A 12,544-nucleotide genomic window follows, 5' to 3' on the forward strand; every position below is an offset into this window, starting at 1 on the left:
AGAAAGATGGGTTGGTGAACCATCAAACAGAGCTTATCATACCTTATTAAAAGTTTACTCCATTATAATTTCAACCAAATCTATATTCAACCACACATTTCTTGACATCAAGATGAACTAAGATGCATCAACATGCTAGAAACTATCTAGTTGAATATTTGTTGCTCAGAGTAGTTTTGTTTGTTTGGTAGGTAAATACTAACACTGACTTATGGCTAACTTGTTTCTATGTTGTAACTTCTAAAGTTAAATGGACTCTGTCTAATGTGAAGAAAAAACTGAAAAATTTCAGAATTGCAACAGAGAATATTTGCTCATCAGAAGGCATCCCATAATGCTGAATATGATTATGAACAGACACTAACAAGATTTCTTTAAGATAATGGTATCCCAACATTTAGATAGATCTCATCAAGTTCAACAAAATGTGAAGCGTCTTTAAGAGAACAAGTTAAAATGTGTTGTTGGTTACCTGCGATACTATAGGCTGTGTTGTTAACGAAGTAGCCATAGTTCGAGATCCTGGCTGATATGCAGCCATTGTGCCAGAATTTGATGGAGCAGAAGTTATTGACTGTTGGTTGACAGACTGAACTGTAGAAGATGTATCTGGCACAGAAACAAATGGAAACTTCTTTAATTAACTGAGTTTTTTTAATAACTGAGTTATAATTAACTGAATTTATTTTGACTTGGAAAGAACACTTTTAAGTCATTACTTAAATTACATTTCAAATTACAATTCAGATAACAATTTAGCTTTAACAAACATTAAAGAGGTAAGAATTCCAAATAATACCACAGAAACAATCTGTGTACAGTGGCATGCAAAAGTTTGAGCAGCCCTGGTCAAAATTTCCATTACTGTGAATAGGAGATGAACTGATCTCCAAAAGTCATAAAGTTAAAGATGAAACATTCTTTTCAACATTTTAAGCAAGATTAGTGTATTATTTTTGTTTTGTACAATTTTAGAGTGAAAAAAGGAACACCATGTAAAAGTTTGGGCACCCCAAGAGATTTCAGCTATTAGATAACTATTATCAAGGTCTCAGACCTTAATTAGCTTGTTAGGGCTATGGCTTGTTCACAGTCATCGTTAGGAAAGGCCAGGTGATGCAAATTTCAAAGCTTTATAAATACTCTGACTCCTCAAACCTTGTCCCAACAATCAGCAGCCATGGGCTCCTCTAAGCAGCTGCCTAGCACTCTAAAAAATTAAAGTAAAGGATGCCCACAAAGCAGGAGAAGGCTATAAGATAACAAAGCATTTTCAGGTAGCCCTTTCCTCACTTCGTAATGCAATTAAGAAATGGTAGTTTACATGGACAGTGGAGGTCAAGTTGAGGTCTGGAAGACCAAGAAAACTTTCCGAGAGAATTACTCATAGGATTGCTAGAAAGGCAAATCAAAACCCCCGTTTGACTGCAAAAGACCTTCAGGAAAATTTAGCAGACTCTGGAGTGGTGGTGCACTGTTCTAATGTGCAGCAACACCTGCACAAGTATGACCTTCATGGAAGAATCATTAGAAGAAAACCTTTCCTGCGTCCTCACCACAAAATCCAGTGTCAGAAGTTTGCAAAGGAACATCTAAACAAGCCTGATGCAATTTGGAAACAAGTCCTGTGGACTGATGAAGTTGAAATAGAACATCTTGGCCACAATGAGTAAAGGCATGTTTGGAGAAAAATAGGTGCAGAATTTCATGAAAAGAAGACCTCTCCAACTGTTAAGCATGGGAATGGATCGATCATGCTTTGGGCTTGTGTTGCAGCCAATGGCACAGGGAACATTTCACTGGTAGTGGGAAGAATGAATTCAATTAAATACCAGCAAGTTCTGGAAGCAAACATTACACCGTCTGTAAAAAAAAAAGCTGAAGATGAAAAGAGGATGGCTTCTACAACAGGATAATGATAAATCCACACACCTCAAAATCCACAATGGACTACCTCAAGGGGCACAAGCTGAAGGTTTTGCCATGGCCCTCACAGCCACTCGACTAAAAACATCATCGAAAATCTGTGGATAAACCTCAAAAGAGCAGTGCATGCAAGACGGACCAAGAATCTCACAGAACTAGAAGTCTTTTGCAATGAAGAACAGGCGAAAATCCCCCAAACAAGAACTGAAAGACTCTGAAGGCTGATGTATACTTGTGTGTATGGGCTACGCCGTAGCCTCTGCCATAGCCGATTTTCACTTCTGCGTTGCTCTACGCCATAGCGAGCATGCGTTGGTGTGCGCCAAAACGCTAGTTGGTGGTGGGGTTTCTATGCCACTGTGTCGAGTTTCTTCATGAGAGACATGGACTAGAAAATGCATTTCAAACATTTTTGCATGTTGGCAGGTAGATTTGACGATTTGGTTCATCTATTTCATATCTGTGTACGCACAGCCTACAAACATGGCGGAGAAGCAGCAACCGGAAATGTGATGCTACCAAGCAGACCAATCACAGTTGTTGCGGTCTGCATCGCCACGATGCAAATAACTTTTCTGGAGAGATGCATGTCACCCTACTGCGTAGAGTACAGGGTAGGGTACACGACTCCTACGGCGTAGGTGCAACGCACAAGTATAAATCAGCCTTTAGCTGCCTACAGAAAGCATTTACAAGCTGTGATACTTACCAAAGGGGGTGTTACTAAGCATTGACCATGCAGGGTACCCAAACTTTTGCTTCGGGCCTTTTTCCTTTTTTTGTTGATTGCTGAGCCTCTGGTGATGATCTTTGCATCATCAATGGGGACGGGAGAAGTTCCAGAGGATTGGAGGGTTGTGGATGTTGTTCCTTTATTCAAGAAAGGGAGTAGAGATAGCCCAGGAAATTATAGACCAGTGAGTCTTACTTCAGTGGTTGGTAAGTTCATGGAGAAGATCCTGAGAGGCAGGATTTATGAACATCTGGAGAGGTATAATATGATTAGGAGTAGTCAGCACGGCCTTGTCAAGGGCAGGTCGTGCCTTACAAGCCTGACTGAATTTCTTGAGGATGTGACTAAACACATTGATGAAGGTAGAGCAGTAGATGTAGTGTATATGGATTTCAGCAAGACATTTAATAAGGTACCCCATGCAAGGCTTATTGAGAAAGTAAGGAGGCATGGGATCCAAGGGGACACTGCTTTGTAGATCCAGAACTGGCTTGCCCAGAGAAGGCAAAGAGTGGTTGTAGACAAGTCATATCCTGCATAGAGGTCGGTTACCAGTGGGATGCCTCAGGGATCTGTTCTGGGACCCTTACTCTTCGTGACTTTTATAAATGACCTGGATGAGGAAGTGGAGGTATAGGTTAGTAAGTTTGCTGATGACACAAAGGTTGGAGGTGTAGTGGATAGTGTGGAGGGCTGTCAGAGGTTACAGTGGGACATTGATAGGATGCAAAACTGGGCTGAGAAGTGGCAGATGGAGTTCAACCCAGATAAGTGTGAAGTGGTTCATTTTGGTAGGTCAAGTACGATGGCAGAATATAGTATTAATGGTAAAACTCTTGGCAGTGTGGAGGATCAGAGGGATCTTGGGGGTCTGAGTCCGTAGGACGCTCAAAGCACCTGCGGTGACTCTGGTTAAGAAGGCGTATGATGTATTGGCCTTCATCAATCATGGAATTGAAAGTAGGAGCAGAGAGGTAATGTTGCAGCTATAGAGGACCCTGGTCAGACCCCACTTGGAGTACTGTGCTCAGTTCTAGGCGCCTCACATCAGGAAAAATGTGGAAGCCATAGAAAGGGTGCAGAGGAGATTTATAAGGATGTTGCCTGGATTGGGGAGCATGCCTTATGAGAATAGGTTGAGTGAACTTGGCCTTTTCTCTTTGGAGCAACGGAGGATGAGAGGTGACCTGATAGAGGTGTATAAGATGATGAGAGGCATTGATTGTGTGGATAGTCAGGGGCTTTTTCCCAGGGCTGAAATGGTTGCCACAAGAGGACACAGGTTTATGGTGCAGGGGAGTAGGTACAGAGGAGATGTCAGGGGTAAGTTTTTTTTATTCAGAGAGTGTCAAGTGCGTGGAATGGGCTGCTGGCAACGGTGGTGGAGGCAGATATGATAGGGTCTTTTAAGAGACTTTTAGATAGGTACATGGAACTTAGTAAAATAGAGGGCTATAGGTAAGCCTAGTAATTTCTAAGGTAGGGACATGTTCGCCACAAGTTTGTGGGCTGAAGAGCCTGTATTGTGCTGTAAGTTTTCTATGTTCTATGTTATTTTGAAACTGTAAAAGATGGAAATAAAAAAAGTAATCTTGCTTAAAAAATTGAAGAAAGGTGTCATCTTTAACTTTATGCCTTTTGGAAATCAGGTTATCTTTTACTTGCTTAGCTTCACAGTAACAGAAATTTTGATCACGGATGCCCAAACTTTTGCATGCCACTGTAAGTGCTGAAGTAATAAAAACTTAGCATCACTTACCACTGCCAAAGGAGACCATCATGCTTCTACTGAGTCCACCATTTTGCATTCCTGCACGCTGTGCCAAATTAAATGTCGTGCTTCCTGTTTTACCTTTAAGCAAATAGGTAAAGCTAATATTAGACATACATAATTTCAGCCAAAATTTTGCTGAGAATTTTGAAGGATGTTCTGTATTCAAATTGAGTAGCTATGAATTGCTGGCACAGGTGGTAAGCAGGCTCCAGAAAGTGTAAAATGCAAGTGGATTTAAATGCCTGCCCTGCTGATATTTGGGTAGGGATCACCTTAAAAATGTCTCTTCATACAGTATATATTGGCTCCAATTTGCAAGATAACAAGTAGGGAGAAAGAAAATAGTTCTCTGTTTGATTTGACAAGATATGAAGATATCAAATAAAATCCAGTGGGATTAGTTTTTGTGCTATTCTTTCTGATATTTGAAATAACTCCCAAAAAGAATATATACTGTATGAAGAGACATTTTTAAGGTGACCCCTTCTGAATGCTGTACATCGTGGTCTTTTCCAAGGAGTCAAATTGTGTATGTACAATCTCCATGGATCCATGACACATGATATGAAGAAACGTGGAAGATATGCTTGAGTTTTCTATGATCCTCCACTTTAATCATAGCTCTTTCAAAGACATCTCAACAGAAATTTGATTGTTAACAGCAGAAAGAGACAACAAACACTACAACTTTAATGGAAATAAATGGAGCTTTGAAAATTCTGCACTAAGAATGTCACTGATTGGCAAGAAAATTTCAACAAGCAGGTAAACTTCCATTTTAACTTTATCAATCTTCAGTAAGTGTGTTTTATGAATCTAAGTAAAATTCAGTAAGTCACCATTAAGTGTAGTGCAAACATGACTACGAGCTTTAATTTTTATGAATGGAGTTTTGGTTTAGATCTGTTGAATGTATTTTGTTTAACTTAATTTAAACTACAAAATAATGAAAAAGATAAAACATTAGATTACAAATTGATTGCTTTCTCCCTGTCCATCTACTCAACCCTGTAAACTGTAATGTGGAAACTTAGTCAATCCAAGAAAGACAAGTACTTCAGAGATAACTGCTTATAAGAAAGCAATGCATTAGTCATCACTTAAACAACATAGCTTCTACATTTCCACTGAAAAATGTAGGCTTCCATATTTGAAGTTCATAACCACATCAGTAGCCTGTTAAAGGGAAAGTGTCCAAGCAGATCAGTTCATACTACAGAATAAAATTTGATTTTTGTTTCCTCTTGTAGAGATTTTTCATACAGACTGGAAAAGGATGAAGGAAATTCTTGAGGATTTTTCAATAGTTGTACATATGCTACATTATAAAGTATTTTTAACAACATTTTTAAATTGACAAAGAAAACGTCATATGCACAGCATTATATGATATAATAAGCCCTAAGTGTGCAGAATGGACATTAACAGGAATGAATGCAATTTGCCAGAGATTAAAAAAAAGTTACTGTTTTGAAAAGGAAATTCACACTCCACTGCATGAAAAGTGAGTTTAAAGGTTACTAGCAATAACAACTATTTATTGTTCATGGCCTAATATGGAAATGCAGAAGTCCAACAATTAATTAAATTTCTGAATAAATGTAAGTTCCAATGCTAACTCAAAATTAGTATGAAGAGTTACTCTATTCTTCCATAAAAAGATTTTCAAAGCATTCTCACTATACTGATAGCTCCTCAGGGAGATTGTATTTTATGCTGTAAAATAATGATACACTGATGTCAACAGTGCTCTTGGAATATAGAACTGTTATTCTGTCTATCAGATATTTTCTTTACAGTTCCCTGGATGAACCTATCCTCTGGAAATGTATCTTAAACAAGGATTTATTTCATAAGTGTGAATAAAGAACAGAAAATTGGATATCTACAGAAACGGGAAATAAAACTGTCAGATCAGCTTCAACTCCCAATTGCAAGAAAATATCTATAGTAAGTAATTGAGAAGAATGTTCCTGGAGTCTATTTTCATAATTAATTATTATTGATGCTTCTTCAGAGATAAAAAAAACAAAATGAATAAACATTGATAGAAATAGTCAAGTTCTGTTACATAAAATAAAATGCAGAGTTTGAAAAACATCTTTTTGTATGAGACCCTCCATTAGTCAGGTTGACCAACCCGCTGTCTATGTAAAATGCAAGCTAGGGCAAAACGATATGGTGAATAAGGTGTTGCATGGCTGGTGAATCTATAGGAACAGCAGAGACCAATACAGCAGTGTTACAGGAGTTGCCAGTCAGCACTGAACTCAACATAAGGCTGCCTTAGGGACTCCAGCCCTGTGCTTTTTCTTTGGGGGTCACTCCTGAAGCCTTCCTCATGAGTGGGTGTAGCCACATGGCAACAGACATTTGAAATCTGTTTTCCTTCTCCTACAAGCCGTATCTCCCCAAAATGACTAGTTTTAAGGCACTACTAACCCACCTCTGTCCCTTCCTGTCAGTAGAAATGGTTCTGCCAGGTTTAAAAGCAAAGCCACAGGTGAAGGCTACGGACTTGGTCATCAGAAGCTATTGAGATGCATACCATTAGGAACATTTAATAGGTAGTGGGAGTTTATCCCCACTACCAGCTCCGGCTATAACAACCTTTAAGGAACTAAATCTGGCATGGCCCTGTAAACGCTTACCATTTTAACTATGCACCATTTAAAGCATCCTACCTGGATGCATCAAGGTTTGGTATAGCAACTACTCTGCTTGTGACCACAAGAAACTACATAGAGTTGTGGATACAGCTCAGCATATCACTCCATGGACCCTATCTACACATATTACTGCCTCAGTAAAACAACCAGCATAATCAAAGACTCCATCAAGCCTGGAGATTCCTTCTTCTCCCCTCTCCCATTGGACTTAAAACTTAAAAGCATGCACCACAACACTCAAGGACAGCTTCTACCGCACTGTTATAAGACTATTGAATAGTTCCCTAGTAAAGTAAGATGAACTCTTGACTTTGCAATCTAACTCGTTATGATCTTGCACCTATCAAATTGCACTTCACTTTCTCTATAGTTTATTCTGCATTCTATTGTTTTACCTTGTTTTACCTCATGACACTGAGCAATGTAATAACCTCTACGAACAGTATGCAAGAAAAGCTTTGCATTAGCCATGTGACAAAAATAAACCAATTATAATATCCTGAAATTATGACTCTTTTTTCAAAATTACCAGGACCTCCCTACACAGCATGGTAATGTAGCAGTTAGCATAAAGCTATTGCAGCACCAAAAACCCAGGTTCAATTCTACCACTGTCTGTAAAACAGTTTGTACATTCTCCCCATGACCTTGTGGATTTTCTGAGTGCTTGGAGTTCCTCCAACATTCTGAAGACATCGGTTATTTGGTCTCATGGGTGTAATCAGTGTAGGCTCATAGGGCTGAAGGGGCACGTTACCGTGCTGAATCTCTATTTACATAGATAAAAATGGTCACATTATCTAAAGTCCAACTGATCAAGGCTTCTAAGAATTTTGAACATTCAGGTATGTCTGCCATCTCAAGAATTGATCTGATGAAACTTTATTACATTCCATCTAGCTTAACTACCTCTTTTCTTCATGAAAGTCTTAAGCAAGATCAAAACCCTACAATACTCCTAGTGTAGATCTCACCAAGGCCCTGTATAGTTGTATTAAGACTTCATTTCTTCTGAGCTCAAGATCTTTTACAATGAAGGCCAACATATTATTTGCCTTAACTAAACCTGCACTGTTGAATTCAATGACTGGTGTACACATTCAGAATCAGTACATAAGTGTTGCCAACCTATCTCATTTAAAAACTCTACCATGCTGAATTTACTCTACCAAAGTAAATAATTTCACAATTATCTATGTTGTAATGCATCTGTCATGTCCTTATCCCTTCACTCTACTTGCCTAAAAGTGACTTAAAGCTTCATAACTTAAAACCTCCTTTCAACTAACAATACTAGAGCTTTGTGGCACTGGCAAATTTGAAATACATAGGCACAGAATTAGGCCATGAGGACCATAGAGTCTGTAGCATTCTTTTCGCAGCTGCTGATGGTAGTTTCTTGTTTTGATTCCTTATTTTTTAATAGGCTACATTTGCCACCCTCCCATCTGTAGGAACCACTCAATAATTGACAGTACTTTGAAATGTCTTAATCACCCACAATTTCCACAGCTTCCACTTCATATTTTGCTATCCTTGGTGCATATTCTAAGGCTCTGGGGATTTAGAGCTTGTTAAGTCCCACTGATTTCAACAGTCCAAATTCTTACACTCCAAATTCCCCCTCCCAACATTGATACTAACACTGCAAATCTAACACAATTTGATCAAAAAGGATGCTGCCATCATGCTACTAACAAATAATGGAATTGCTTGGAATGGACAATAGGTGGAGAAATAGCTAACTCATGCGCTGGAACATTTCATTTAGTTGTTTAAACAATTTACTTATTTTTCAACAGAAAACTAATATAGAACTATTTTCTATTCCTTCATTGATTGTATAACCTTTCTAAATATTTCCTGGTTAATTTTTTTTCACATACTTCTCACAAGTGAAATAAAATGGAATATAAAATGGGTGACAATCTGCTCCCAACATTTAACATGTAGATCGGTTAACTTTCTCTGCAATGCTATTTCAGTGGAATCTAAAAAGTTTATTTAGATTTACCCTCAAACCATTAAGGTAAATTGAAAAATAAAATGATCAATTCACAACTCAGCAACTCACACTGCTTTGAGCCTGGAATTTCAACCTATTTTTTTAATTATAAGCACCACATAGTTAAACAAATTCCTGGATTTAGTGAACCTAGGCAATTCTGGTAATTCTCTTTAAACTAAACACGATCTGTAAGATTGTTACAGCAATGGAGAGGTTACATATTACTTGCAGAAACACATGGAGCTGAAGAAACTCAATTCATCAGGCAGCATCAATATCTCTTGCATTTTACTTGCCTCACATTGAAGCTACATTATCAGTGATATATGGTCCACATACCTGCTTAGTCACAACTTTGAGATCTGAATCATGGGAAAGGTGTGTGGCTGGAGCTGGGAACCAGTGTGTCAGCCAGAATGAGAACACAGGAATGTGGGCAGATTTATATAAAATCTAAAACTTACATAATATCGGTTATGCTAAATTTATGGGCCTACTGTTGCCTAGCCATAGTCTGTTTTGTTTGTAATATGTCTGCTGTTTTCAGCAATCACCACACTATAATAGTTTATGTCCCAATAATGATTGTCCCAACACGCCTTAACTCTCTATCTACACATGACTGTGTGGCTAGTCCTAGCTCAAATACCATCTATAAATTTGCTGACGATACAACCATTGTTGGTAGAATCTCAGGTGATGATGAGAGGGTGTACAGGAGTGAAATATGCCAACTAGCGGAGTGGTGCCGCAGCAACAACCTGGCACTCGATGTCAGTAAGACGAAAGAGCTGATTGTGGACTTCAGAAAGGGTAAGACGAAGGAACAAATACCAATCCTCATAAAGGGATCAGAAGTGGAAAGAGTGAGCAGCTTCAAGTTCCTGGGTGTCAAGATCTCTGAGGATCTAACCTGGTCCCAACATATCGATGTAGTTATAAAGAAGGCAAGACAACGGGTATACGTTATTAGGAGTTCGAAAACTGTTGGCATATCAACAATATACTCAAAAACTTCTATAGTTGTACTGTGGAGGGTATTCTGACAGGCTGCATCAATGTCTGGTATGGAGGGGCTACTGCTCAGGATTGAAAGAAGCTCCAGAAGGTTGTAAATCTAGTCAGCTTCATCTTGGGCACTAGCCTACGAAGTACCCAGGACACCTTTAGGGAGCGGTGTCTCAGAAAAGCAGCGTCCATTATTAAGGACCTCCAGCACCCAGGGCATGCCCTTTTCTCACTGTTACCATCAGGTAGGAGATACAGAAGCTTGAAGGCGCACACTCAGCGATTCAGGAACAGCTTCTTCCCCTCTACTATCTGATTCCTAAATGGACATTGAATCTTTGGACACCACCTCATTTTTAAAAAAATATACACTATTTCTGTTTTTGCACTTTTTTTAATCTATTAAATATATGTAATTGATTTACTTCTTTATTTTATTATTGTTTTTTTTCTCTCTGCTACATTATGTATTGCATTGAACTGCTGCTGCTGCCGCTAAGTTAATAAATTTCACGTCACATGCCGGTGATAATAAACCTGATTCTGATTTTTCATTCAAGTAGAAATACAGGTTACTGTTATCATATCAATATTAGAAATCTCTATTAGGCCATACTTCATAAAACAAGTTAGTATTAAGAATTTTGAATTTACCATTAAAAATCAATTCCACAACATTTTATGGGAGGAAAAAACTTATCCAGCATTTCAACAGAGTATATTTTAATAATAGGATTACCCAAGGAACATATTATACATTTATAACAGTTCCTGCACAGTATATCAAAAACATAAGAGATTCTGCAGATTTTGGAAATCTTGAACAACATATACAAAATGCTGGAGGAACTCGTCTATGGAAGGGAATAAACAGTCAACCTTTCAGGGTGAGAATCTTCATCAGGACTTAAAGGATTGGGACAAAAAAACAAAATAAGAAAGCGGGAGAAGGGGAAGGAATACAAGTTGGCAGCTGATACATGAAATCAGGTGAGAGGGAGGGGGGGTAGGGTGAAGGGAGAAACTGGGAGGTGATAGGTGTAATAAGAATTACAGAAGAAAGAATACAATGGGAGAAGACAGGAGACCACCGAAGAAAGTGAAGTAGGAGGAGCACAAGAGGGAGATGATGGGCAGATGAGAGGGGAACCAGAATGGGGACTGGAAGAGAGAAGTGAGAGAGGTGAGAAATTATGAGATGCTAGAGAAATCATGCTATCAGGTTGGAGGCTATGCAGAAGGAAAATGAGATTTGCTCCTCCAACCCGAGTGTAGCCTCACTGTGGCAATACAGAAGGCTATAGCCAGACATGTTGGGAAGGGAGACCGCATCGAAGCATTAGATCGAGCAGATGACCTGAGAGACTCGCAGGTAAAGTGTTGCCTCGTCTGGAATTACTGGTGTAGGGGCAGTACAACCCTTGTTGCACTTGCAGGAGTAAGTGCCAAAATCAGTGGGAAGGGATGAATGGACAAGGAAATCACATAGAGAGTGATCCCTATGGAAAGTAGAGACAGGGAGGGAGGAAAGAGACATGCATTGTGGTAGGATCCCACTGTGGGTGACCAGAGGTTACGGAGAATGATGTGCTGGACACAGAGGCTGGTGGGTGGTAGGTAAGGATAAGTTTAGGAAGCAGACGAATGGATTAAAAGCAGATGTGTAGGAAATGGAGATATGGATGACAGCAGCATCAATGGTGGATGCTGCACAGTATTTTGAAGAAATGCAAGTTATCTTGCTTGTCGTTCTCCATCTTCTAACTTTGTTAAGCTTTGTGCTTCTATATCCACTGGAACTAACTCTGTTCCAAATTTTGTCTCACTGTCTGTTTGAGAAAGTTATCTGCAACTCCTCTAACAGATTCCCAAACTTGCTTAACTCTTTTCTTTCTCACAATTCCCATCATTCTGGCAATAATAGTGGGAGAGAACTTTACATGGTGAACTGCACAGTCCAACGCTGCAATAATAATTACACAGTAACTGCAGGCCTTGCATTACATTAAGGCTAGTCAGAATACCCTAAATACCAATTCCAAGTGTACTTTAGACAGCTAAACACTGTCAAAATTCATGGCTTAGAAATTCTAGTATAGGGTTTCAGGAATGAACAGGTTCAAGAATCTTCACCAAAAATTGCACCTGGGCAGGAGTCTCAAGTGATCTTCAAGTGGGTGATGGGAGAATATTCAGTAGCTGAGAGTTATGGCATTGGCCATGATTCAGAAGGATACAAGGGATTCTGGAAAGTCAGAGTATGGACACATCATTGAGGCAAGGAGATGGCAAGAGTGGTTGAAGGATCAGTCAGTACCTCAGCCTCATGGGGTGAGGGCAACTCAAAGGATAGAGGTATTGAAGGAATGACTTTACCTTGTGGAATAAAAAACAAAATTGATAACCCATAAAGTGCTCAGTTGAAT

The 12,544-nt window shown here is 39.1% G+C and overlaps 1 protein-coding gene across 4 annotated transcripts in view; it reads right to left on the reverse strand.

The window, feature by feature from the left end:
- Positions 1-12,544, reverse strand: part of LOC140718767 (zinc finger protein 280C-like) — a 121,897-nt gene that overhangs the window by 78,138 nt on the left and 31,215 nt on the right. For all 4 annotated transcript variants that reach the window (XM_073032895.1, XM_073032892.1, XM_073032893.1 and 1 more), the window contains 2 exons: positions 4,419-4,511; positions 473-609 (listed from right to left, as the gene is read on the reverse strand). In XM_073032895.1, the coding sequence (XP_072888996.1) occupies positions 473-609; positions 4,419-4,511 (230 nt within the window). The remainder of the gene's footprint in view (positions 1-472; positions 610-4,418; positions 4,512-12,544) is intronic.

Source organism: Hemitrygon akajei, chromosome 30, assembly GCF_048418815.1.
Source record: "Hemitrygon akajei chromosome 30, sHemAka1.3, whole genome shotgun sequence".
Lineage (NCBI taxonomy): Eukaryota > Metazoa > Chordata > Chondrichthyes > Myliobatiformes > Dasyatidae > Hemitrygon > Hemitrygon akajei.